Raw genomic sequence first — 25,266 nt, 5'->3', positions numbered from 1 at the left:
CACCTGTGTTGTCATGACCCCTCCTGGGGGTCAATGAGTCAAACCCAGATTGTTGACTTTCTTCCTCTTGAAAAGCTCACTTATGACCTCCGCAAGAGACAGCCCAAGTTTGATAGACTCTGGTCTCCACTATGCAACTATATTTCAAATTGGACAGAGTGAATGGGGTGATTAGGGAAATGTTACATGTTGTGTAAGGTGCTGTAAAAACAAATTATTTGCTCATCGTCTCAGCTAAGGCTGGAAATAACAAGAACCTTGATAGTGCTGCTGTGTCACGCCCTGACCTTGTTTTGACCATGACCCCGTTTTCTATATATTTTGGTTAGGTCAGGGTGTGACTAGGGGGGTACTCTAGTTTTTGTATGTCTAGGGTTTTTGTAGGTCTAGGGGTTTTTGTATATCTATGTTGGCCTGATATGGTTCCCAATCAGAGACAGCTGTTTATCGTTGTCTCTGATTGGGGATCATATTTAGGTAGCCATTTCCCTCATTTGTGTTGTGGGATCTTGTCTATGTATAGTTGCCTTAGTGCACATCAGTAGCTTCACGTTTAGTTAGTTGTTTGTTTGTTGTTTTGTTAGGTGAGTTTCAGTTTATTAAAATTATAAACTCTACTCATGCTGCGCCTTGGTCTCATCACTATGATGAACGTGACATTTTTAATTTTTAAAATAATTAAAAATATATATATATTATTATTATTTTTATTTTTTTAAGTCTGTCACTGAATGTGGAATGTGTTTTGTTGGTTGATTGAAAATTAAAACTTTAAATTGAAAAAAAGAAAACATCAACAATCACCAAACAATACTTGTTCCCCTCACGAGGGGTCAACTCAACGAAGTCCATCATAAAGTGCTCAAAAGGTCCTTCAGGCCTTAGATGGGACGTGGGGGATACTGAAATGCAGCATTCAACAATATTAGTCATGCGAATCAAACATTTCTTACAAACACAGTAGAACCTAGTGTACACCAATATTTATTTATCTCTCCTTTTGACACATGGTCTTGACCATGACACAATTTGGCAAGGAAATGGAAAGCACAACAGGGCATGGCTGGTCTGCTCATCTGTAAATAGCCCATCCAATCTACCTACATCATTGTACAATCAATGCTTATTGTTTTTATTTACTTTTTTGCTCATTTGCTCACCAGTATTTCTACTTGCACATTATCATCTGCACATCTTTCACTCCAGTGTTAATTTGCTCAATTGTAATTACTTCACTACTATGGCCTATTTATTGCCCTTCTTTTTTCTATTGTGTTATTGACTGTATGTTTGTTTACTCCATGTGTAACTCTGTGTTGTTATTTGTGTCGCACTGCTTTGCTTTGGTTTATCTTGGCCAGGTTGCAGTTGTAAATGAGAACTTGTTCTCAACTGGCCTACCTGGTTAAATAAAATGGCTGGTCGGCTCCACTCATCCAGCCACACACCCGTAGTATCTTTACGACAGCACCCAGCCCACTTGTCTCTCTGACTCATCAACCGTTGCCTGCAAAGCAACCACGTCATCAACAGAGAAAGGCTTGGTGGGAGCTGGAACTGCTGCCATCTGTAGGATGGGGGAAACAGAACAGGAAGCAGCCAATTTAGCTACATGGTCAGCTTTAGCGTTCCCCAGAGAAATGTTGTCATTAGAGGAAGAATGTGTTTGACACTTGATTATAGAAACAGAGGAGGGTAGCTGGACCGCCTGTAAGAGAGACGAAGCAAGGTTACTGTGTGCAATCTGTTTTCCAGACGAGGTCAAAAACCCTCTGTCCTTCCACAATGTTCCAAAATCATGAACAACACCAAACGCATATCTTCTATCAGTGTAAATGTGAAGAGAGATGTCCTTTCACAAAATACAAGCTCTAGTCAGGCCAAAAGGTTCTGCCGCCTGGGCTGATAAGTGTGAATTGAGTCGAGCACTCTCCACAGTTTCCAAAACAGTCACAGCATAACCAACTAATTTATCCCCTTTTTCCATTTCTCTGGGCAGACCTATCTACAAAAAACTCAAAGTCTGGATTGTCTCTCAAGGGCTACAGTCAATTATAATAGCTACGTCCCAGTCATCATCTTCACCGGCATTTGCTGTAGGGAGAAGAGTTGAGGGGTTAAGAATTGTACATTGTTTCGGAGTAACATGAGACATTGTCAACAGAATGTTCTGATAGTCTAGCAGTCTCGCATGTGTCTAATGAGTCGTTCTTGCCTGTGTAATAATTGCGTGCACAGCATGGGGGACATGGACATGGGCTTATTTTGGTCTGACAAACACAAGCAAGGGGTAGACATTGTTTGTTTCAATTTGACCAATTCCATCTCAGCGTCATCAGTCCATATCACAACTTCACTCGCATCCATCTTTCTACCATGAATACAATCCTGCAGCGGTTGAACTCTCTCTGCATAGTCTTTCAACCACGGTCAACAGTAACCAGCCACACCCAACAGACATCATGTGCTGCTTGGTTTAGGCAAAGCTTTAATTGCCTCTAATCTATCTTTGGATGGTGCAACCCTCAGAAGTAATGTCATGACCTACAGTGGCAAGAAAAAGTATGTGAACCCTTTGGAAATACCTGGATTTCTGCATAAATTGGTCATAAAATTTGATCTAATCTTCATCTATGTCACAACAATAGACAAACACAGTCTGTTTAAACTAATAACATACAAATATGTTTTCATGTCTTTATTGAACACACTGTAAACATTCACAGTGCAGGGTGGGAAAAGTTTGTGAACCCTTGGATTTGATAACTGGTTGACCCTCCTTTGGCAGCAATTACCACAACCAAACATTTTCTGTAGTTGCGGATCAGACCTACACAACGGTCAGGAGGAATTTTGGACCATTTGTTACGTACGCTACAACTCAACTCCCCGTGGAGTAAAAGAGGTATGGGACTGTATGGGACTGTAGGTGCGAGTAAGGATGACAAAAGGCAGAGAATTTACCATTTACTGGTCATTTATTCCTTCACACGATACATTTGGGGGAAAGGGGCTGAACGAAACTAAAGCAAAGAAAGTAAATGTCAAAGCCCCATCTCCTATCTTACCTGCCTACCCACTACTTACCTGCCTACCCACTACTTACCTAACCTACCCTCTCCTATCTTACCTGCCTACCCACTACTTACCTGCCTACCCACTACTTACCTAACCTACCCTCTCCTATCTTACCTGCCTACCCACTACTTACCTGCCTACCCACTACTTACCTAACCTACCCTCTCCTATCTTACCTGCCTATCCACTACTTACCTAACCTCTCCTCTCCTATCTTACCTGCCTACCCACTACTTACCTAACCTACCATCTCCTATCTTACCTGCCTACCCACTACTTACCTAACCTACCCTCTCCTATCTTACCTGCCTACCCACTACTTACCTAACCTACCATATCCTATCTTACCTGCCTACCCACTACTTACCTAACCTACCATCTCCTATCTTACCTGCCTACCCACTACTTACCTAACCTACCCTCTCCTATCTTACCTGCCTACCCACTACTTACCTAACCTACCCTCTCCTATCTTACCTGCCTACCCACTACTTATCTAACCTACCCTCTCCTATCTTACCTGCCTACCCACTACTTACTTAACCTACCCTCTCCTATCTTACCTGCCTACCCACTACTTACTTAACCTACCCTCTCCTATCTTACCTGCCTACCCACTACTTACCTAACCTCTCCTATCTTACCTGCCTACCCACTACTTACCTGCCTACCCACTACTTACCTAACCTACCCTCTCCTATCTTACCTGCCTACCCACTACTTACCTGCCTACCCACTACTTACCTAACCTACCCTCTCCTATCTTACCTGCCTACCCACTACTTACCTGCCTACCCACTACTTACCTAACCTACCCTCTCCTATCTTACCTGCCTATCCACTACTTACCTAACCTCTCCTCTCCTATCTTACCTGCCTACCCACTACTTACCTAACCTACCATCTCCCATCTTACCTGCCTACCCACTACTTACCTAACCTACCCTCTCCTATCTTACCTGCCTACCCACTACTTACCTAACCTACCATATCCTATCTTACCTGCCTACCCACTACTTACCTAACCTACCATCTCCTATCTTACCTGCCTACCCACTACTTACCTAACCTACCCTCTCCTATCTTACCTGCCTACCCACTACTTACCTAACCTACCCTCTCCTATCTTACCTGCCTACCCACTACTTATCTAACCTACCCTCTCCTATCTTACCTGCCTACCCACTACTTACTTAACCTACCCTCTCCTATCTTACCTGCCTACCCACTACTTACTTAACCTACCCTCTCCTATCTTACCTGCCTACCCACTACTTACCTAACCTCTCCTATCTTACCTGCCTACCCACTACTTACCTGCCTACCATCTCCCATCTTACCTGTCTACCCACTACTTACCTGCCTACCCATTACTTACCTAACCTACCTTCTCATATCTTACCTGCCTACCCACTACTTACCTGCCTACCATCTCCCATCTTACCTGCCTACCCACTACTTACCTAACCTACCCTCTCCTATCTTACCTGCCTACCCACTACTTACTTAACCTACCCTCTCCTATCTTACCTGCCTACCCACTACTTACCTAACCTACCATCTCCTATCTTACCTGCCTACCCACTACTTACCTGCCTACCATCTCCCATCTTACCTGCCTACCCACTACTTACCTAACCTACCCTCTCCTATCTTACCTGCCTACCCACTACTTACCTAACCTACCATCTCCCATCTTACCTGCCTACCCACTACTTACCTGCCTACCCACTACTTACCTAACCTACCCTCTCATATCTTACCTGTCTACCCACTACTTACCTGCCTACCCATTACTTACCTAACCTACCCTCTCCTATCTTACCTGCCTACCCACTACTTACCTGCCTACCATCTCCCATCTTACCTGCCTACCCACTACTTACCTAACCTACCCTCTCCTATCTTACCTGCCTACCCACTACTTACCTAACCTACCATCTCCTATCTTACCTGCCTACCCACTACTTACCTAACCTACCCTCTCCTATCTTACCTCCCTACCAACTACTTACCTAACCTACCATCTCCTATCTTACCTGCCTACCCACTACTTACCTAACCTACCATCTCCTATCTTACCTGCCTACCCACTACTTACCTAACCTACCCTCTCCTATCTTACCTGCCTACCCACTACTTACCTAACCTACCATCTCCTATCTTACCTGCCTACCCACTACTTACCTAACCTAACCTCTCCCATCTTACCTGTCTACCCACTACTTACCTGCCTACCCATTACTTACCTAACCTACCCTCTCCTATCTTACCTGCCTACCCACTACTTACCTAACCTACCCTCTCCTATCTTACCTGCCTACCCACTACTTACCTAACCTACCATCTCCTATCTTACCTGCCTACCCACTACTTACCTGCCTACCCACTACTTACCTAACCTACCCTCTCCTATCTTACCTGCCTACCCACTACTTACCTAACCTCTCCACTCCTATCTTACCTGCCTAGCCACTACTTACCTAACCTACCCTCTCCTATCTTACCTGCCTACCCACTACTTACCTAACCTACCCTCTCCTATCTTACCTGCCTACCCACTACTTACCTAACCTACCCTCTCCTATCTTACCTGCCTACCCACTACTTACCTAACCTACCCTCTCCTATCTTACCTGCCTACCCACTACTCACCTAACCTACCATCTCCTATCTTACCTGCCTACCCACTACTTACCTAACCTACCATCTCCCATCTTACCTGCCTACCCACTACTTACCTGCCTACCCACTACTTACCTAACCTACCCTCTAATTTCTTACCTGCCTACCCACTACTTACCTAACCTACCCTCTCCTATCTTACCTGCCTACCCACTACTTACCTAACCTCTCCTATCTTACCTGCCTACCCACTACTTACCTAACCTCTCCTATCTTACCTGCCTACCCACTACTTACCTAACCTACCATCTCCTATCTTACCTGCCTACTCACTACTTACCTAACCTACCCTCTCCTATCTTACCTGCCCTCCCACTACTTACCTAACCTACCCTCTCCTATCTTACCTGCCTACCCACTACTTACTTAACCTACCCTCTCCTATCTTACCTGCCTACCCACTACTTACCTAACCTCTCTTATCTTACCTGCCTACCCACTACTTACCTGCCTACCATCTCCCATCTTACCTGTCTACCCACTACTTACCTGCCTACCCATTACTTACCTAACCTACCCTCTCCTATCTTACCTGCCTACCCACTACTTACCTGCCTACCATCTCCCATCTTACCTGCCTACCCACTACTTACCTAACCTACCCTCTCCTATCTTACCTGCCTACCCACTACTTACCTAACCTACCATCTCCTATCTTACCTGCCTACCCACTTACCTAACCTTTTAGCACCTCCTGGTGCGCTAACCAAAATACAGGGGGTGGTCCGCCCAGGTCTTACCTAGTGTGCATAGACTGTAAATACTACTGGTTATGTATGCCCGCAGGCCTCTTGCCGAAGCACTCCCTAGTTGCCTTCCCCTTCCCCCCTGGGAACAAATGAAACAGAATACAAACGTAGGTAAACAATTTCAAGAATGAAAAACACTGCGCCCTATTGACACACACAGGACATACTAATAAGCTCTCTTTCTCTGAGCAACAAACTAACACAGGACACAACAATCAGCTCTCTCCTAACAAAGGAACACAGGCTTTTCTAGCTTCAGGAGGAGTCCAATGGGAAACAGCTGTATCCTCTGACGAGAGGGCGGGGTCAGCTCCAATTAGCAATGGGGCCGACCAATCAGCTGCTTGGGGGAATTTTAGGAAGCCATCCTGAAACACACATACAAACAAAACCACAATACAGAAACAATAAATGTAACACCATTCCTCTTTACAAAACTGTTTCAGTTCAGCAATAGTCTTGGGATTTCTGGTGTGAACTGCTCTTGAGGTCATGCCACAGCATCTCAATGGGGTTGAGGTCAGGACTCTGACTGGGCCACTCCAGAAGGCTTATTTTCTTCTGTTGATTTACTTCTGTGTTTTGCATCATTGTCCTGTTGCATCTCCCAACTTCTGTTGAGCTTCAATTGGAGAACAGTTAGCCTAACATTCTCCTTCAAAAGGTCTTGATAAACATGGGAATTCATTTTTCTGTCAACGATAGCAAGCTGTCCAGGCCCTGGGGCAGCAAAGCAGCCCCAAACCATGATGCTCCCTCCACCATACTTTACAGTTGGGATGATGTTGGTGTGCTGGGCCTTCTTTTCTCCACACAGTGTTGTGTGTTCCTTCCAAACAACTCATCTGTAGTTTCATCCGCCCACAGAACATTATGCTGGTAGCGCTGTGGAACATCCAGGTGCACTTTGACAAAATTCAGACGTGTAGCAATGTTTTATTTGGACAGCAGTGACTTCTTCCGTGGTGTCCTCCCATGAACACCATTCTTGTTTAGTGTCTTACGTATTGTAGACTCATCAACAGAGATGTTAGCATGTTCCAGAGATTTCTGTCTTTATCTGATACTCTAAGATTCTTCTTAACCTCATTGAGCATTATGCGCTGTGCTCTTGCAGTCATCTTTGCCAGACAGCCACTCCTAGGGAGAGTAGCAACAGTGCTGAACATTCTCCATTTATAGACAATGTGTCTTACCATGGACTGATGAACATCAATGCTTTTAGAGATACTTTTGTAACCCTTTCCAGCTTTATGCAAGTCAACAATTCTTAATCTTAGGTCTTCTGAGATCTATTTTGTTTGAGGCATGGTTCACATCAGGCAATGTTTTTTGTGAATAGTAAACTCAAATTTTGTGAGTGTTTTTTTGGGCAAGACAGCTCTAACCAACATCTCCAATCTCATCTCACTGACTGGACTCCAGGTTAGCTGACTCCAATTAGCTTTTGGAGGTCATTAGCCAAGGGGTTCACATACTTTCCCCAACCTACACTGTGAATGATTAAATGATGTATTCAATATAGACAAGAAAACTACAATCATCTGTGTGTTATTAGTTTAAGCACACTGTATTCGTCTATTGCTTTGACTTAGATGAAGATCAGATCAAAGTTGATGACCAATTTATGCATAAATCCAGGTAATTCCAAAGGGGTCACAAAGTTTTTCTTGCCACTGTAAATATTTAACGGAGCTCCAGCATAACTGCATTTTACGAGGGGACAATCAACCATGCTTGAGTGTCCTCGTGACATCTTTCCTCTGATTGTGAACAAACCAACAAATCGGCAACATACTGAACAAAAGTACTCGTAGCACGCGCTCCAGCAGGTGAATCTCACTGATCATCCCTAAAGCCAACACCTCATTGGACGCCTTTCTTTCCAGTTTTCTGCTGCCTGTGACTGGAACGAATTGCAAAAATCGTTGAAGTTGGAGACTTTTATCTCCCTCACCAACTTTAAACATCTGCTATCTGAGCAGCTAACTGATCGCTGCAGCTGTACATAGTCCATTGTTAAATAGCCCACCCAATTTACCTATCTTATCCCCATACTGTTTTTATTTATTTACTTTTCTGCTCTTTTGCACACCAGTATCTCTATCTGCACATGACCATCTGATCATTTATCACTCCAGTGTTAATCTGCTAAAATTGTAATTATTCGCCTACCTCCTCATGCCTTTTGCACACAATGTATATCGCCTTTTTTTTCTCTACTGTGTTATTGACTTGTTTATCGTTTACTCCATGTGTAACTCTGTGTTGCTGTCTGTTCACACTGCTATACTTTATCTTGGCCAGGTCGCAGTTGTAAATGAGAACTTGTTCTCAACTAGCCTACCTGGTTAAATAAAGGTGTTCTCAACTAGCCTACCTGGTTAAATAAAGGTGAAATAAAATAAAAACTCCCTCGCGGAGCAACAAAACCCCTTAGGTTTCGAGACATTTCTTGGGCAAACATTTCCACCCCCCCCATATCCTTCAGCCAATCAATGTGTGATTTATCTTGTAATACCAAAGGCGTGGTTTAAACAGGAATTGGTTATTTCCTTGGTGTTGTCATCGCAGTAGCCCATTATAGGGAATAAAGTTGCTGTTGAAGCTGACCACTTTCCTTCCCCTTCCCAGGCCACCCAATCAGTTGCTTCCATCACTTTCTTCATCCAAATACCCACATATTTCCCCTGTGTTCCAGGATCTTTTGATAAGCTACAATGAGGAACAGAACTAGGGACTTCATACAAACTCATCTTACTATCCATCAGCAACACTCCAGGTGCTACGAAGTCTTCTCCTCTGTATATCCCATTCATGGTCCTCAACTTTCTCTTTTTGTTTTGACCATCTCTGTTAGTATTCAGGGTCCTCTTCACATGAGGGAACAGCAGCAGTACAATGAAGGTAATCAGACACTTCCCATTTACCATGCATTTAGGGAAGAGAGGGATTGCTCTCTCAGCTGTCTCTCAACATGTTGATCATTCAGGTGCCAAGCACAGTAACAGTTCATCAGGCACGGGAAGATTCCGTTTTCTCTCGATCCCAATGACAATCCTTCAATACAGGCATGAGATAAATTCATTTTAAAATATCTTCAAATATCTTCCTAATAAATGTACTAAATGTACTGGGCAGGTGGAGTACAGGAATCGGTGTCTTCATTTACCCTCTCGCCACTCCATGTCCAGGGGAAAAGTCAAACATTCAGAGGGAATTCCAGACGCTCCAACTTTCTGCATTGTTTTCTTTGAGAGGTAGGCAAACAGAGCAAACATTTTTAACACTGAGACTGCGGCCCGTGTCCACCATATATTTCATTTGATGTTTATTAACTAAAATATCAATAAGGGCATTTTGGGTTGACAAGGTGGTCAATTTAGCATTTGACAGGTTTCTGGTTCTTCATCATTGTTTTCTTCATTACTTTCTTATTTTTTCCGCCTCATCCTATGGTTGGTAGCCCTGATGGCGGCCTCCTCTTCCAAATGGGTTGTTCACCTGCACACCCACAATTTGGGACTGCCACTCTCCTTGGCCTTCTCCTGCTCCAGGACAGATGCCCTACCTTCCCCCAGTTGTAGCAGCTCCAGTCTCGCCCTCTATAAGCTCCAGCAGGGGCCCCTCAGACTCTACCTCTGCCTCTTTGACTTCCATGGTTGCCACCATTTTCTCGGGTCCTTTTCCTCCTCCAGAGTAATACATCAGCTGTGCCTTCGTCAGTGTCTTTCCGTCCTTAGTTTATTTTTCTTCAACGGTCTTTCCGCATTGGTGATATGGCTTTACGTCAGACAGTGGTTTTTGTTTCCCATGAAATACAAGTTGTAGTTACAGCTGTTTTCAGATCTTGTCTCAGGCCTGTCACCACAGCATGGCACAATACGCTGCTGTATGAGTCTTGGTCTGGCATCAGACCTGAGTGTTGGAGGAAGACTGTCTCCATTATTTCCATGTAGTCATTAAATTTTTCATCCATTGCCTGTTTGGTGGAATGGATTTTCCGCCAGTCTGTGCGTTTTGGGAAAGCAGCCTTTATAGCTGTAAAATCTGCATCCAGCTGGTCACCACGATCAGCAACTGGTACATTGTAGTCCCACGTGTTTATAGTCCTTCCATTTAAATCTCAAGCAGCGGCAGAGTATTTCTTCAATTTCTCTGGTGGTGGGGTTGTACATTGATATGATTGCTTTTACCTCTTCCTCAAACCTCACAGCATCCTTTGCTGGTTCAATGACACCGTCCACTATTGCATTTTATTTCGTAAACATCCCACGGTTTCTCCATTTCCAACATCCCCCCTCCATTGGGGTTGGGGTGGCGTATTCTTGGAAACATTTTCTTTCAATACTTCTGTCCTTGCAGCTTCATCTTGGCTACTTCATTCCTCCTGCTTGCACTCATTACTTTGCTTCTTGTTTTTCTACTTTTTTTATTTTCTCTTACGTTTCTCCAGGTATTTTCTGAGCTCTTCTAGCTCCTCTTCTTCACTCTCCCTCTCCTCTGTCCCTCTCTGCTCATTCACTCTGGTCTTGTTTTTGCTGGTGGCTTTCTGCCTTCAGCTCCAGCACCTTCTGCAGCTCCTCCAACAGCTCCTCCACCTAGCACAGGTCCAATCCCATCTGGGTTATGAGGGGACGGGAGGCCACCATCTTCGTCTGCTGGTGGAGGATTTGGCAGTGGCGGATACAAGGGGGGCCCCATAAAAGAGTTCCGCTCAGAGAAAGACCAGCCAGGCTTCTTCTTTTTTTATCTTCTTCCTCTTTCTTCTCCGGTTCCACTTGCTTTACCATCAGTCCTCTTACAGCTTTATCCTTCGCAATTTCTGCTTCTCTCTCCCACTTCCTGAAAATCGTCCCACTTCTATTTAACTTTATTTTGTTTTCTTTCAAGTTGGCCTCTCACAGACTCCAGTCTTTCTGTGCTCAGTTTCGCATCAACCGGGAAATGTCCATATGTCTAGTCTTCTGTTTGGTTCAGTAACCACCTACCAATTTTTTTGCCATTACGCTACACGGCCCTTTTGGTTCCAAGCACGGATCCTCCATCCATCCATCTTACTATTTCCCTTTCCCATACTTAAACCCTATGTTGAACTCTTTCGGGGGGAAAACTTCCAGCTTAACACGTCATCCCACACTCACCGGTGCTGTTCAGTTAATTAGTCAAGTACACAATACTCTCATCCACATAGTACTATTCCCACAGTCAGTAGGAATTATTACTTTTATTATTACTTATTACTTTTAATTTAACCTTTATTTAACTAGGCAAGTCAAGTAAGAACAAATTCTTATTTTCAATGACGGCCTAGGAACAGTGGGTTAACTTCCTGTTGAGGGGCAGAACAACAGATTTGTACCTTGTCAGCTCGGGGATTTGAACTTGCAACCTTCCGGTTACTAGTCTAACGCTAGTCCAACACTAGGCTACCCTGCCGCCCCACTTGTCCTTACCTCCTATGCATACATATGTATCTTCTGCGGTTCCTCTATAGCAGGGGTGTGCAACTCCAGTCCTCTGGGGCCTGATTGGTGTCACACTTTTTCTCCATCCCTAGCAAACACAGCTGGTTAAATCAAATTGCATTCTAAACTGAAGATCATGATTAGGTGATTATTGGAGTCCGGTGTGTTAGTTGGGGCTGTGACAAAACTGTGACACCAATCAGGCCCTCAACAACTGGAATTGCCCACCCCTGCTCTATTGTCTCCATAGTATCTATAGTCCAAATAGCATCCATAGTCCCTATAGTTATAGCATCTATGTCCCTACAGCATCTATAGTCCCTATAGTTATAGCATCTATGATCTCTACAGCATCCATAGTCTCAATAGCATCCATAGTCCCTATAGTTATAGCATCTATGATCCCTAAAGCATCTAGTCCCTCAGCATGCATAGTATCAATAGTTTATATAGTCATAACTGCTATGGTCTCTATAGACTCTATTGTCTTGCAGCTTCCCATACATATAGAATAGCTCCTTGTGCACCTTTTGCTATTCCTAGTGGTTCCCCGACCACTTCTCATAAATGCCTAAAATAACATAATATGCTATTATCAGTGGTTCTCAGACCACATAGACTCTTCTCATATAAAAATGCCTACAGACAATTGTGAATGATGCAACGATTGTGGTGGAAATTCAACACCAGGGACACCTGAAGTCAAACTTAAATGAATCACAAGCTTTATTATCAGCAAGCTGGAGAGGTCACATCAGAAGCTCCGCTGGGGCAGTCCCAGCAGTTGTCTTATATACGGCTATACAGAGAAGTTATATTTGCATGATTTAGCATAATTAATTCATCATTACCGGTGGCTCGCACATGTGACTGACCAATACCTCACAAGGCCTTCTCTCTCCAAGTTGAGACCTTGAAACTGACATACCTTGGTTGTTCCCATAGCAACATTCTGGGCGTACTGCCGCAGGCTAGGAGGACACCAGGGCAGGGGTCAAACAGCAACATGGCATTCAATACAACCAGCTGCCAAAGAGCTATACATTTACACCACGTGTCAAATTCATTCCACGTAGGGCCAAGTGTCTGCGGGTTTTCACTCCTCCCTTGTACTTGATTGATTAATGAAGGTCAATAATTAGTAAAGAACTCCCCGTACCTGGTTTTCTAGGTCTTACTTGAAAAGACAAACAAAAAAACTGCAGACACTTAGACCTCCATGGAGTTTGATACCCCTGAGTTACACCATTCTATTTACCTCATGAAATGTAAAGTACAAGGTTAGGATAATCAGAACAATACATTCAATAGAATTACATATGATGTCAAATGTAAATATTACTCACCTGTGGTTGTAAAGGCTGCAGGTAGATACTGGTGGCTACTCTAGGAGTTGATTGGCTTGATTCTCACTGATGAGTGTGGGTCGAAATGGAGCCCAGTTCCCAGGGATAGTGGGATCCGAGACATACAATTATGCTTGAATACATATAGCTTCAATATAAATCAGTTTACAATATGAATCAATATACACAAACCTGTAAACTATGTCCTAAGAGCTAATAGAAACTATGATTGGGTAGTATGATTTTGCTCAATCATGTTCTGTGCTGCTACCATGTTGTGCTACTGCCATGCGTTGTTATACATTGCTACCATGCTATGTTGTCATGTGTTGCTGCCATGCTGTTATCTTAGGTCACTATTTATGTAGTGTTGTCTCTTTTTTGTGATGTGTGTTTGTCCTATATTATATTTTTTAAATTCCCAGCCCCCAGCCCCGCTGGAGGCCTTCTGCCTTCTGCTAGGCCCTTCATTGTAAATAAGAATTTGTTCTTAACTGACTTGCCTAGTTAAATAAAGGTTAAATAACATTTCAAAAATTAAAACATTGAGAATAGTTTATTTGATTAGACCTACATTGTGCCAAACTTTAAGACCATGGCTAATGTACATGTAATCACCCAGTCCCTTCCACTGTGGAGCTCTTCCTCTCTAGAAGATCCTTTCAGTTCCTCTGTATGGTGACACACCACCTTGACTACAGTCGTGGACAAAAGTTTTGAGAATGACACAAATATGAATTTTCACATAGTCTGCTGCCTCAGTGTCTTTAGATATTTTTGCCAGATGTTACTATTGAATACTGAAGTATAATTACAAGCGGCAAAGGCTTTTATTGACAATTACACGAAGTTGGTGCAAATAGTCAATATTTGCAGTGTTGGCCCTTCTTTTTCAAGACCTCTGCAATCCGCCCTGTCATGCTGTCAATTAACTTCTGGGCCACATCCTGACTGATGGCAGCCCATTCCTGCATAATCAATGCTTGGAGTTTGTCAGAATTTGTGGGTTGTTGTTTGTCCACCCGCCTCTTGAAGATTGACCACAAGTTCTCAATGGGATTAAGATCTGGGGAGTTTCCTGGCAATGGACCCAAAATATCAATGTTTTGTTCCTCGAGCCACTTAGTTATCGCTTTTGCCTTATGGCAAGGTGCTCCATCATGCTGGAAAAGGCATTGTTCATCACCAAACTGTTCCTGGATGGCTGGGAGAAGTTGCTCTCGGAGGATGTGTTGGTAGCATTCTTTATTCATGGCTGTGTTCTTAGGAAACATTGTGATTGAACCCACTCCCTTTGCTGAGAAGCAACCCCACACATGAATGGTCTCAGGATGCTTTACTGTTGGCATGACACAGGACTGATGTTAGCGCTCACCTTGTCTTCTCCGGACAGGCTTTTTTCCGGATGCCAAACAATCTGAAAAGGGATTCATCAGAGAAAACAACTTTACCCCAGTCCTCAGCAGTCCAATCCTTTTGTACCTTTTGCAGAATATCAGTCTGTCCCTGATGTTTTTCCTGGAGAGAAGTGGCTTCTTTGCTGCCCTTCTTGACACCAGGCCATCCTCCAAAATTCTTTGCCTCACTGTGCGTGCAGATGCACTCACACCTGCCTGCTGCCATTCCTGAGCAAGCTCTGTACTGGTGGTGCCCCGATCCTGCAGCTGAATCAACTTTAGGAGACAGTCCTGGCGCTGGCTGGACTTTCTTGGAGCCCTGAAGCCTTCTTCACAACAATTGAACCGCTCTCCTTGAAGTTTTTGATTATCTGATAAATGGTTAATTTAGGTGCAATCTTACTGGCAGCAATATCCTTGCTTGTGAAGCCCTTTTTGCGCAAAGCAATGATGACAGCACAAGTTTCCTTGCAGGTAACCATGGGTTACAGAGGCAGAACAATGATTCCAAGCACCACCCTCCTTTTGAAGCTTCCAGTCTGTTATTCAAACTCAATCAGCATGACAGTGATCTCCAGAATCACTGACATGATGTTAGCTGGTCCTTTTGTGGCAGGGCTGAAATGCAGTGGAAATGTTTTGGGGGGACTCAGTTCATTTGCGTGGCAAAGAGGGACTTTGTAATTAATTGCAATTCATCTGATCACTCTTCCTAACATTCTGGAGTATATGCCAATTGCCATCATACAAACTGAGTCTGCAAACTTTGAAAATGAATGTATCATTCTCAAAACTTTTAGCCACGACTGTACAGCGGCTTCCTCTTCCCTGTCCCCTGCATCATCACCAGGCTGGGGAGCACCACCAGCACCTCCACTCTTATTCTTCTCCATGGCCAGCTTGGCCCCCTCTCTCACCTTCTTGGGAGAGAGCACCTTGGACAGTAGGCCATACGTCACAGCTGGCTGGCCACCATTGATATTACACTCCCATCTGCTGGCTGCAGGTCAGAATGAGGTCAACCCCAAGGCTGGCACTCAGAGGGCCAGAAGACACGGGCGATGCTCGGCATACTCTGAAGACTGAGTCACTGAGGAGGGAAGAGATGTTGGAGATGGGAGAGACTCTCTCACTGGGTCATAGTTCCATGTTAGCATGTACCTGACCATGTTCTTTAGGATTGCTATCCCGCCCCACTGCTGGGGGCACTGGAGGCCAGCAGCATTGGGATATTGTTGTACAGGAAGTCCAGTCTTCTGAATGCTCTCCAGAGAGGACCTGGAGGAGGGTGAGAGGTCAAAGTTCAGCTGCCTGTGGATTGGCTGGCTCTGATTGAGTAAGGATGTTCTAAAAGGAGCGCCAAAGCGGTCCACAGTTCCAGCACGGATTTTAGGAGAGACATGCAGCTCTGTGAACTAGAGGTCGACCGATTAATCGTAATGGCCGATTAATTAGGGACGATTTCAAGTTTTTTTTTTTACACCTTTATTTAACTAGGCAAGTCAGTTAAGAACACATACTTATTTTCAATGACGGCCTAGGAACGGTGGGTTAACTGCCTCGTTCAGGGGCAGAAAGACAGATTTCACCTTAATTATAACTTGAAACAAACAAAAAGAAAACAACACTAGTAAGCTACATACAGTAGCCAGCTTGTCGCTTACCTGGTGAAGCGAGAGCTGTGTTACCAAGAAAGCGGTTGAAGAAAGCAGCTTTTCGTGTTGTTAAAAACCAATGTGACAGATTAGATGCCATTATTCCCCAACATAACTATTGCCAAATATGTTGCCAATATGATCTAAACGCAAATGAAGTAGCTAGATAATTAGCTAGATTACTTGTACGTGATTTTACGGGTCGCATTCGGTTATGCATTCTGTGCAGGCAAAAGTAGCTGATCCGATTTTTTTTCTCAAAGAGACGCTCACATCAATTACCTCAGATCCGATTATTTTTGTCTGGGAAACTACTTCAGGTTTGGGTTTTGTTGTCATTAGCAAACATGGCGGCGCCCATCAACAGCTGAAGTTGGAGCACTCCAGAGGTTTATAAACACCATGAGCAACACAATATGTGCCCCTCGCGAACAAATTATAGAAAATGAAGGAGACCTAAAGAAGTTAAGGTAAGAATATAGTTTCCTTCAGCGAAATACTGTATCCATGCTCAATACTTGGCTAGCAAGTTAGCTCGGTCGCCACTGTGCAATTTCTTGTTTTGTATTTATTTATCTTACCCTCATGCTATATTGCATCTGCAGGTGTACACCATCAACTTGGAGTGACCATGTAACCTGAATGTTGTGTTCAGTAACGTGGGATTCTAGCTCAGTTGAGTATTGAATGTTGTTGCTTTAAGAATGTGCATTTGTAACACTGACCAGGAAAAAAACCTCTAGGCCCTAGTTTATAGTAACTAACTATTAGGCCCTTGGTATTACTAGGCTCTATTAGTTATACAGTACTGTCAAATCTGCAAACAGTGTCTGAGTTATACCAGTTATACTTTGATGTCATTCTGTTTCAGGGCAGCCAAAAGGCACATGGATGAGAAGAGTTTTACTACATGTGCTATGCCCCAGAGTATGAGACAGTGGAGAACACCATATTAAAGCTGCAAGACGGGAGATATGTGAATAGTACGGCTCAAAATAAAGGTACAGATGATGTGTTAGTAGACTATTATCAGAACTATATCTGTCATTCACAACATAAGCATTACTATTATGATGCAGTTATTTGACACATACTGTATGATTCTCAATTTGTCTTGTTTGGTTGTGGAACAAAAGAACAGGACCAGGGGGATGAAGAGAAAAAAAGCCCATGTCTTCAGATACATTTGCTACCACAGCCAGGACTTCTTAAGGTGATGATCAGAGATCCAGTGATACCGGCAATCAGGAAGATACTTTGACCCTTGAGCCAATTGTAAGCAAGGGATGATTAGGTGACCATGGTTGTACAAGAGCCAGATTGGGAATTTAGCCAGGACACCGGGGTTAACACCCCTACTCTTACGATAAGTGCCATGGGATCTTTTTTTAGTGACCACAGAGAGTCAGGACACCCGTTCAACATCCCCCTACACAGAGCAATGTCCCCAATCATTGCCCTGGGGCATTGGGATATTTTTTTAGACAAGCGGAAAAGGTGCCTCCTACTAGCCCTCCAACACCACGTCCAGCAGCGTCTGGTCACTAGGACCAACCCTGCTTAGCTTCAGATGTGCCCCATTTTAGAATCGGTCTTATAGTTATCAGGCAAACCAATGCAGGACTATTCCAACAGAGAACAAAATGGGGTCATTGCATAATTTCATAATAAACTGCAGCAGGCACCCAATATAAGTGGCACTCCCTCCTCTTCTGGGGGAAACAGAGGGATGGTGAAAAGACTGAGTAAGAATCCACCCCCTGCATAACCCTCCAGATTCATACCAAGGACCACACATTTGGAGAACAGAAAATGGTAGAAATTAGTAAAGACTTTTTGCCATTGTGGACAAAAATGAAACCCTCATTGGACCAAACTACCAGAGTAGCCTAAGATGGATAGGGTGGATGAGTCATTGAACACAACAGCCAACCTGGTATGAAATACATTGAAAAAGATATATTCGTGGTCATTTGCTTCCCAAAATTGGTCACTCAGTCACAACTTCATACAGTATTACAATTCAAGTGTGAGTGATACTGCAGTAAATTAATTTCTTTCCTTGTTTTCAGGTAGCATCAGTTCCTGAAGTCAAGCCAACAGAGAAGAAGACAAAGCCAGGAAAGCCTCAGAAAGTTAATCTAACAGGGAAAAGGAAAGGGGGATACCTAGTGAATGTGAACTGAATGTATTCAACTGAAATGTGTCTTCCTCATTTAACCCAACCCCTCTGAATCAGAGAGGTGTGGAGGGCTGCCTTAATCGACATCCACGTCTTCGCCGCCTGGGGAACAATGGGTTAACTGCCTTGCTCAGGGGCAGAAAGACAGAACAGACTCCATGTTCCGAAACGGACAGCATCACACAGAAGATAATGCATACATTTGCATACAAGTTCCTAGACTTTACACCAATTAGACAGTACTTCATCTTTTCTCAACATGTTTTATTTGTATATTTCCCATCGGAGTATAAGTGTTTTTATATATATTTTTATTTGTTTATATATATTTGCAGTTTCATGAAAATGAATAAAGTAGTGTTGTCCTTAATGCTCAAGTGTATCCTGTATATAAGTATAAGTGTTTTTATATATATTTTTATTTGTTTATATATATTTTCAGTTTCATGAAAATGAATAAAGTAGTGTTGTCCTTAATGCTCAAGTGTATCCTGGAATGCATGCTGCTCAAATGCCAATATGCTCTGTAACACAACATTTAAAAAAACATGTCAGACAAAGGGTAAATATTGTCCAATCAAGACAGACAAGTCATTACACTGTTTTTACAATCTTAACTTCAATGGTCACCTTGGCATCGGGAAGGCAGGTTCCAAAAGCTTCAAGCAATAGATTCTCATCTCTCACTGCCTTTTCAAAGTCTGCATAGGACAGTCTGCTGTCGTGGTCATGGTCCTGATGGAAACAACTCATTGGTCTTTTATGTTCATACACTATATTTAATCTGATGCATGAATTAGTCAATTGTGACTGAGTTAAACAGGTATTGTTAACACAGGGTACTATGAAGATAGCCTGAAAAATCAAACCACGGGTAGTGCATCATTCAGTCTGGTTTAACCAGCTACAATGAAGATAACATTTTTGTAATTACCATCTTCTTGAGTGTGATCTCCACCAGGTCTTTGATGCCCTCGTCTGGGTCCTCCTCTGTGGGCTGTCTGATCAGGCTGTTCTTCAGCATGTGGAACATCTCTTCCCGGGAAATGTACCCATCTCCATTCAAGTCATACACATCGAAGCAGTCTGAAAGGGTCAAAAGTGGGACTGTGTTAGTATGGATAGTTAATAAAGTAGATAATGGTCAAATAGCCTACATGGGGTGTAAGCCTTAATAATACAATTGAAATCTTTCTTACACTTAATTTTTTCATCCAATGTTCCACGGAGAAAGATTGATAGTCCCTCGATCCACTCTTTCACACTGACGTAGCTGTCGTTGTCTTTGTCGAACGCACGAAATACTAGAATATAAATGCAACACAAGAGTTGAGATTCTTAGCTTATACCCCACCACAGTATGTCATCAGTATCATCATCTTTTTGGTTTATTCTGTTTTCATGTGACATGCAGAAATGTAACAAAAGAGACAAGCCTACCTCTATCCATAATCATATCATCAGTCATTCCAAAGGTGTTGTGTAGAATATTCCTGAATTTTCCTCTGTCCAGGCCATTCCCTACCCTCCTGTCACTCTGATCCCCCAGGAGACCATTGAACAGTCGGATCAGACACTCTGCTTCTGTTTTGTTAACTGCAGACAAAAATAGTGTTTGTACTCCTTCCATATGCACAATTCCATTTGCATAGATAGACTGGTGTAGGATTTGATTAACTTGCCAAACACACAGCAAAGAATAGAACACAGAACAAACTTTGACATGGCCAGTAACCGAAAGGAAACCCCAGCTGACAAGGTACAAATCTGTTGTTTTGCCCCTGAACAAAGCAGTTAACCCACTGTTCCTAGGCCGTCATTGTAAATAAGAATGTGTTCTTAACTGACTTACCTTATTAAATAAAGGTATATAAATAAAATAAAAATGATCCCAACAAGACAAGGTTATAGCACCTCCCATTCTCCATTTAAAAAAGCAGTGTTGCCACGTTAAATGTATGGGGCAGCACAGTTTTGGTTGGAGGAGCTATAACTTGTTTTAGTTTTCAAGCTTTGTTAATCGCTAACGTTGGCTACTGTATCTAGATAACTGGAGAGTTAGGAACTAGTTAGTTAATAAGCATGTATTGTTAGAAGTTCAGCTAACGTTAGCTAGCCATGCTAACGTTAGCTAGCTAACTAGTCAGGACATAAACTTTGACTCTTTCTGCCACAACTATCCAAACAGACACTTACAGTGTTTGACTTGTTTAGAAAGAGTTTCCGCGAGATTCTGAATCAATTTTCTATTCATAGCAGACATTTCAGCCATTGTTGATAGGATGCAGGATTGCTGACGGGTTAGCTAGCAGTGGCCACATGAAAACACAACTACTTGATGTTGACACCCTGTTACCATAGTAACTCCATTCCACGTGCTCAGATGGTGAGGAACAGTAATGATACAATATATAGCCGGTAGAGATTGATACAATGAATGATACATAGATTACTGAACAAAGAAAAACAGTTTTTTCTTAGAATGTCATTTATTTGGAAGTGTATTGATCTGTCTTTAATGCAATGAATGAGTGGGTGGCATGATTCAACATTCTTTCAACATGTAATGTTATACCATGACATTGTTGAACACTCGTTTCTGATTGTCTTGAAGGGTATTCTAGAGCGTGCATTATTTCCCTATAAAGCATGGTATGTCTGCAGGGTAGAATTCAATGGCTATAGTTCATTTTTACATGTTTTATGTTTGAGTTGCTTTTGAAAGCAAAATTAGAATTGAAAACATTGTTGAATTCGATTTTCATAATAGCAAGCTAGGACTGATGGTTTGTGTTAGCTAAACTAGCAAATCTGTTTGTTCAATCCAATACCAGTACAGTGACAACATTATAATTCAAAAGACATCTGGTCAGTCCTGCTGAGCATCATTCCTCAGACCTGAAGGAATCTGAGAGTAACCTTTCCTGCACTTGAATGAGGTTGGGTCACAGGTGTATCCATATTCACAGCAATGCAGGCCATCCACACAGCACGTGCCCTAAAAAAAAGAAATAGGTCCCAGTACATGATAGTAACATACAATCTGCATTATATTGCACATGATCTTAATGTCATGAAAACATGTCACACTGCTCTGTATATGCATTACAGATTATATTTTCATTAGGTTAATAAACATGCAACGTTGATACTACTACTTTATCAAATGATAGCTCAGTGGTATTTAAGAAGAGTTTTATCAAATCCCCTCTAAACCCTGTCTCCATCAGTTTCACTATATTTACCAGTGGGAATGGGCAGCAGTCCCATTTGCCAGTCAGTCCCTTGCAGCAGCTGGTTCCAGAAGGGCAGTAGAATTTTGTGTCACAGCGAATGACTCCAGCCTGTGGGGTGCTGTCTGAGGCCTGAACAAGTGCTGTCGACGGAACCTGCTAAAATAACAGAAAACCACACCATCAATGTCATACTCTTAGGTTAAAATGTAATAGCGTACCAGTGTTCAGGAAATATTTCTCTATTCATTATTTTTTTATGGCCATAAGGTGGGCATCAAGAAGGCCTTTGACTTTTACAGAAAGGTCTCCAAACTAGAAAACAAGGTCCATGATCAGGTACCAAAATATGCATCACAGGCAACGAATGCGTGTGCCCTTTGATGCATATTGTGGTAACCTCATATGCGCCAAATACCTGTTGTGGGATCTTTGCTCGCATGCAGCTCTCTAAACACAAGGTCTTTTAACTGAAACATTGGTTGTGTCATCCAACGGTACTATTATGCTGGTTTCTTTTTCCTGTCTCTACAACCGGTGTGCTGCTGAGAATCCCATTTACTAGGGATGTCAAATTGCCTGGTTTCAACTGCTACGGTTGTTGGCATGACAAACAGATCTGGGACCAGGCTACAAATTGCCCTCGTGTGAACCCTGGTTACTCACATGGGTAACTGGACAGCAGGCGTATCCTTCTTTAGTCAAACAGCAAGTTGATTGATCAGAGCAGACCTTCCCATCAGGGCAGGTGATGTAGCAAAAGGAAGTCCCTGCCACCACTAACACCAATGCAGCTATGTTCCACATCTAAAGGATTGAGAATAAACAAATAATTTAGAGGCTTTTTGGAGTAGATTGAGTTCTAAATGTATTTTATGAAGATTTTTTAAATAGTACATAATCTAAGATGTTTACTTGATCATCACAGGCTAGGGGAATTTCCAACAATATATCTTACCGTATATGATTGAAAGGAAATTGAGACACAGTCACATCACTAATATGAGTGTCTTAGTTCACTTTCAGTTTCACATGCATCTAAGTTTACTAATTCTCCTTAGTTTGTGACGGAGTGATTTCTAATTTCATTGTTTAATATTAAATTATTTCTCCTTTTTAAAATCTCACTTACCCTGTCGTTAGTCTCAGCTCAGGGATTTAAACACTTCCTGTCATGGGGTTTCACACAGCACAATGGGGTGACAGACTCCTTAACAGAAATGCTGCTCTGTACACATTAGGTTTGATACTCCCACTTTTTATAATGAGGAAGTAACTTTCCTTATGAACAGAAACTTATGTCAATGACGAATCCAGAAGTAGTTTGCCAATAGCACCAGCTGGCTTTATAGACCCTTTGTTAATCATTATGTGAGTCTGCATGTACATCAATGCAATGATCACAGTGCCTTACAGCTCAAACTTCATAAAGGACTTAAATATTCCTTCCCCTTTAGTCTTTGATACCAATCTTTCCTATGACACACTCTTCACTCCTCACTGACCCCTCCCCACAGTGATCGTACATACATTTCCCAACCAGAAGCCATGGATTACAGGCAACATCTGCACCGAGCTAAAAGCTAGAGCTGCCGCTTTCAAGGACCGGGACACTAATCCGGATGCTTATAAGATATCCCGCTATGCCATCAGATGAACCATCAAACAGGCAAAGAGTCAATACAGGGCTAAAATTGAATCCTACTACACCGGCTCTGACGCTCGTCGGATGTGGCAGGGTTTGAAAAATATTAAGTACTACAAAGGGAAACCCAGTTTACATACACCTTAGCCAAATACATTTCACAATTCCTGACATTTAATCAGAGTAAAAATTCCCTGTCTTAGGTCAATTGGGATCACCACTTTATTTTAAGAATGTGAAATGTCAGAGTAATAGTAGAGAGAATGATTTATTTCAGTGTTTATTTCTTTCATCACATTCCCAGTGGGTCAGAAGTTTACATACACTCAATTAGTATTTGGTAGCACTGCCTTTAAACTTGTTATGGCTACAATCCCGCTAACGGGATCGATATGACAACTAGCAGTGAAAATAGAGGGCGCCAAATTCAAACCACAGAAATCTGTTTTATATAATTTTAAAGGTAATCTTGTTAATCCCACCAAAGTGTCTGATATCAAATATGCTTTTCAGCAAAAGCACTACAAACGATTATGTTAGGTCTCCACCAAACCACAATAAGCACAGACATTTTCCAGCAAAATATAGCATTCACAAAAAGCAGAAATAGAGATAAAATGCATCACTAACCTTGAATTGTCTTCATCAGATGACTCATAGGACTTCATGTGACACAATACATGCATATTTATATAAAAACATCTGAGTTTACATTGGCCTATTAGATTCACTAGTTCCAAAAACATCAAGTGATTTTGCATAGCCACATCGTTTCAACAGAAATACTCATCATAAATGTAGATGATAATACAAGTTATACACATGGAATTATAGATATACCTCTCCTTAATGCAACCGCTGTGTCAGATTTTTTAAAAAGTTTACAGAAAAAGCAACCCATGCAATTATCTGAGACAGAGCTCAGAACATTAGCCAAATTGGCCGCCATGTTGGAGTCAACAGAAACCAGAAAATACATGATAAATGTTTCCTTACCTTTGATGAACTTCATCAGAATGCAGTCATAGGAATCCCAGGTCCACAATAAATGCTTGATTTGTTCGAAAATGTCCGTTATTTATGTCCAATTAGCTACTTTGTTTAGCGCGTTTGGTAAACAATTCCATAGTCACAATGCGCGTCCACTGTAACGTGACGAAATGTCCAAAAGTTCCGTAACAGTCAGTAGAAACATGTCAAACGATGTACTGAATAAATCTTTAGAATGTTGTTTACATATATCTTGAATAACATTCCAACCGGAGAATTAGAATGACTTCAGATGACCGGTGGAACGCAGGTCCTTCCCCTGTGAACGTGCATAGTGAAAGCATGGTCAACTCGTGGCAGTGGTGACTATTTCCTGTCTTATTCGACCCCCCTTCACATTGGAGTCATCAGGCTTCTATTGATTGTTGACATAATATATAATAATAAATAATAATATAATAATAATAATATATGCCATTTAGCAGACGCTTTTATCCAAAGCGACTTACAGTCACATACATTCTACGTATGGGTGGTCCCGGGAATCGAACCCACTATCCTGGCGTTACAAGCGCCATGCTCTACCAACTGTGCTACAGAAGGACCGACATCTAGTGGAAGGCGTAGGAAGTGAAAACACATCCATATCTCACTGTAATTTCAATGAGCGCTTGGTTGAAAATCTGCCACCCCCAGAAAAAATCCAAACAGGAAGTGGAATTTCTCAGATTTTTGCCTGCAATATGAGTTATGTTATACTCACATACATAATTCAAACAGTTTTAGAAACTTCAGAGTGTTTTCCATCCAATACTAATAAAAATATGCATATATTAGC

General features: G+C 42.3%; 2 protein-coding genes and 3 long non-coding RNA genes across 9 annotated transcripts; 1 reads left to right on the top strand and 4 right to left on the bottom strand.

The window, feature by feature from the left end:
- Window positions 1–2,789: 2,789 nt before the first annotated feature.
- LOC127909955 (uncharacterized) lies at window positions 2,790–8,528 on the bottom strand. Of its 4 annotated transcripts, none has more exons than XR_008073151.1 (3): window positions 6,296–8,528; window positions 5,906–6,024; window positions 2,790–5,714 (listed from the first exon to the last, which is right to left on the bottom strand). It is a non-coding gene; the product is annotated as an uncharacterized LOC127909955 (long non-coding RNA). The 4 variants fall into 4 exon arrangements; XR_008073154.1 differs by having other exon boundaries at window positions 2,790–5,695; window positions 5,930–6,024; XR_008073152.1 differs by having other exon boundaries at window positions 5,944–6,024.
- Window positions 8,529–12,682: 4,154 nt separating this feature from the next.
- LOC127909954 (uncharacterized) lies at window positions 12,683–16,523 on the bottom strand. Its single transcript, XR_008073150.1, has 2 exons — window positions 16,388–16,523; window positions 12,683–16,001 (listed from the first exon to the last, which is right to left on the bottom strand). It is a non-coding gene; the product is annotated as an uncharacterized LOC127909954 (long non-coding RNA).
- A 166-nt stretch (window positions 16,524–16,689) lies between these two features.
- Window positions 16,690–19,037, top strand: LOC118373395 (uncharacterized). The gene is made up of 5 exons (XR_004823416.2): window positions 16,690–16,848; window positions 16,984–17,053; window positions 17,250–17,379; window positions 17,515–17,591; window positions 18,451–19,037. It is a non-coding gene; the product is annotated as an uncharacterized LOC118373395 (long non-coding RNA).
- On the bottom strand, window positions 18,804–20,925 carry clxn (calaxin). Its single transcript, XM_035759511.2, has 6 exons — window positions 20,757–20,925; window positions 20,001–20,156; window positions 19,760–19,864; window positions 19,495–19,646; window positions 19,191–19,295; window positions 18,804–19,084 (listed from the first exon to the last, which is right to left on the bottom strand). The coding sequence occupies exons 1-6, from the start codon at window positions 20,830–20,832 to the stop codon at window positions 19,034–19,036; spliced, it is 645 nt and encodes a 214-aa protein (XP_035615404.1). The 5' UTR covers window positions 20,833–20,925; the 3' UTR covers window positions 18,804–19,033.
- Window positions 20,926–21,025: 100 nt separating this feature from the next.
- On the bottom strand, window positions 21,026–23,097 carry LOC118373394 (progranulin-like). Of its 2 annotated transcripts, none has more exons than XM_035759513.2 (4): window positions 22,926–23,097; window positions 22,460–22,600; window positions 21,806–21,949; window positions 21,026–21,558 (listed from the first exon to the last, which is right to left on the bottom strand). In XM_035759513.2, exons 2-4 carry the CDS (start codon window positions 22,598–22,600, stop codon window positions 21,430–21,432), a joined length of 414 nt encoding a protein of 137 aa, XP_035615406.1. In that variant the 5' UTR covers window positions 22,926–23,097; the 3' UTR covers window positions 21,026–21,429. The 2 variants fall into 2 exon arrangements, with proteins under 2 accessions (XP_035615406.1, XP_035615405.1); XM_035759512.2 differs by having other exon boundaries at window positions 21,806–21,952; window positions 22,926–23,069.
- Between the last annotated feature and the right edge of the window lie 2,169 nt (window positions 23,098–25,266).

This window comes from Oncorhynchus keta, chromosome 20 (genome assembly GCF_023373465.1).
Source record: "Oncorhynchus keta strain PuntledgeMale-10-30-2019 chromosome 20, Oket_V2, whole genome shotgun sequence".
NCBI classification, from domain to species: Eukaryota; Metazoa; Chordata; class Actinopteri; order Salmoniformes; family Salmonidae; genus Oncorhynchus; species Oncorhynchus keta.
This window is presented reverse-complemented; position numbering and strand designations above follow the sequence as displayed.

Excerpts from the sequence above, each read along its gene's own strand:
- clxn (XM_035759511.2), bottom strand. The coding sequence starts at position 20,832 with ATGGCTGAAATGTCTGCTATGAATAGAAAATTGATTCAGAATCTCGCG. Across the intron at positions 20,157-20,756 it reads TTCTAAACAAGTCAAACACT|TTAACAAAACAGAAGCAGAG; the intron begins GTAAGTGTCTGT and ends TTTTGTCTGCAG. Across the intron at positions 19,865-20,000 it reads TGATATGATTATGGATAGAG|TATTTCGTGCGTTCGACAAA; the intron begins GTAGGCTTGTCT and ends TTTATATTCTAG.
- LOC118373394 (XM_035759512.2), bottom strand. The coding sequence starts at position 22,600 with ATGTGGAACATAGCTGCATTGGTGTTAGTGGTGGCAGGGACTTCCTTT. Across the intron at positions 21,953-22,459 it reads CCTGCTGTCCAGTTACCCAT|CAGGTTCCGTCGACAGCACT; the intron begins GTGAGTAACCAG and ends CTGTTATTTTAG. Across the intron at positions 21,559-21,805 it reads ACTGCTGCCCATTCCCACTG|GGCACGTGCTGTGTGGATGG; the intron begins GTAAATATAGTG and ends TCTTTTTTTTAG.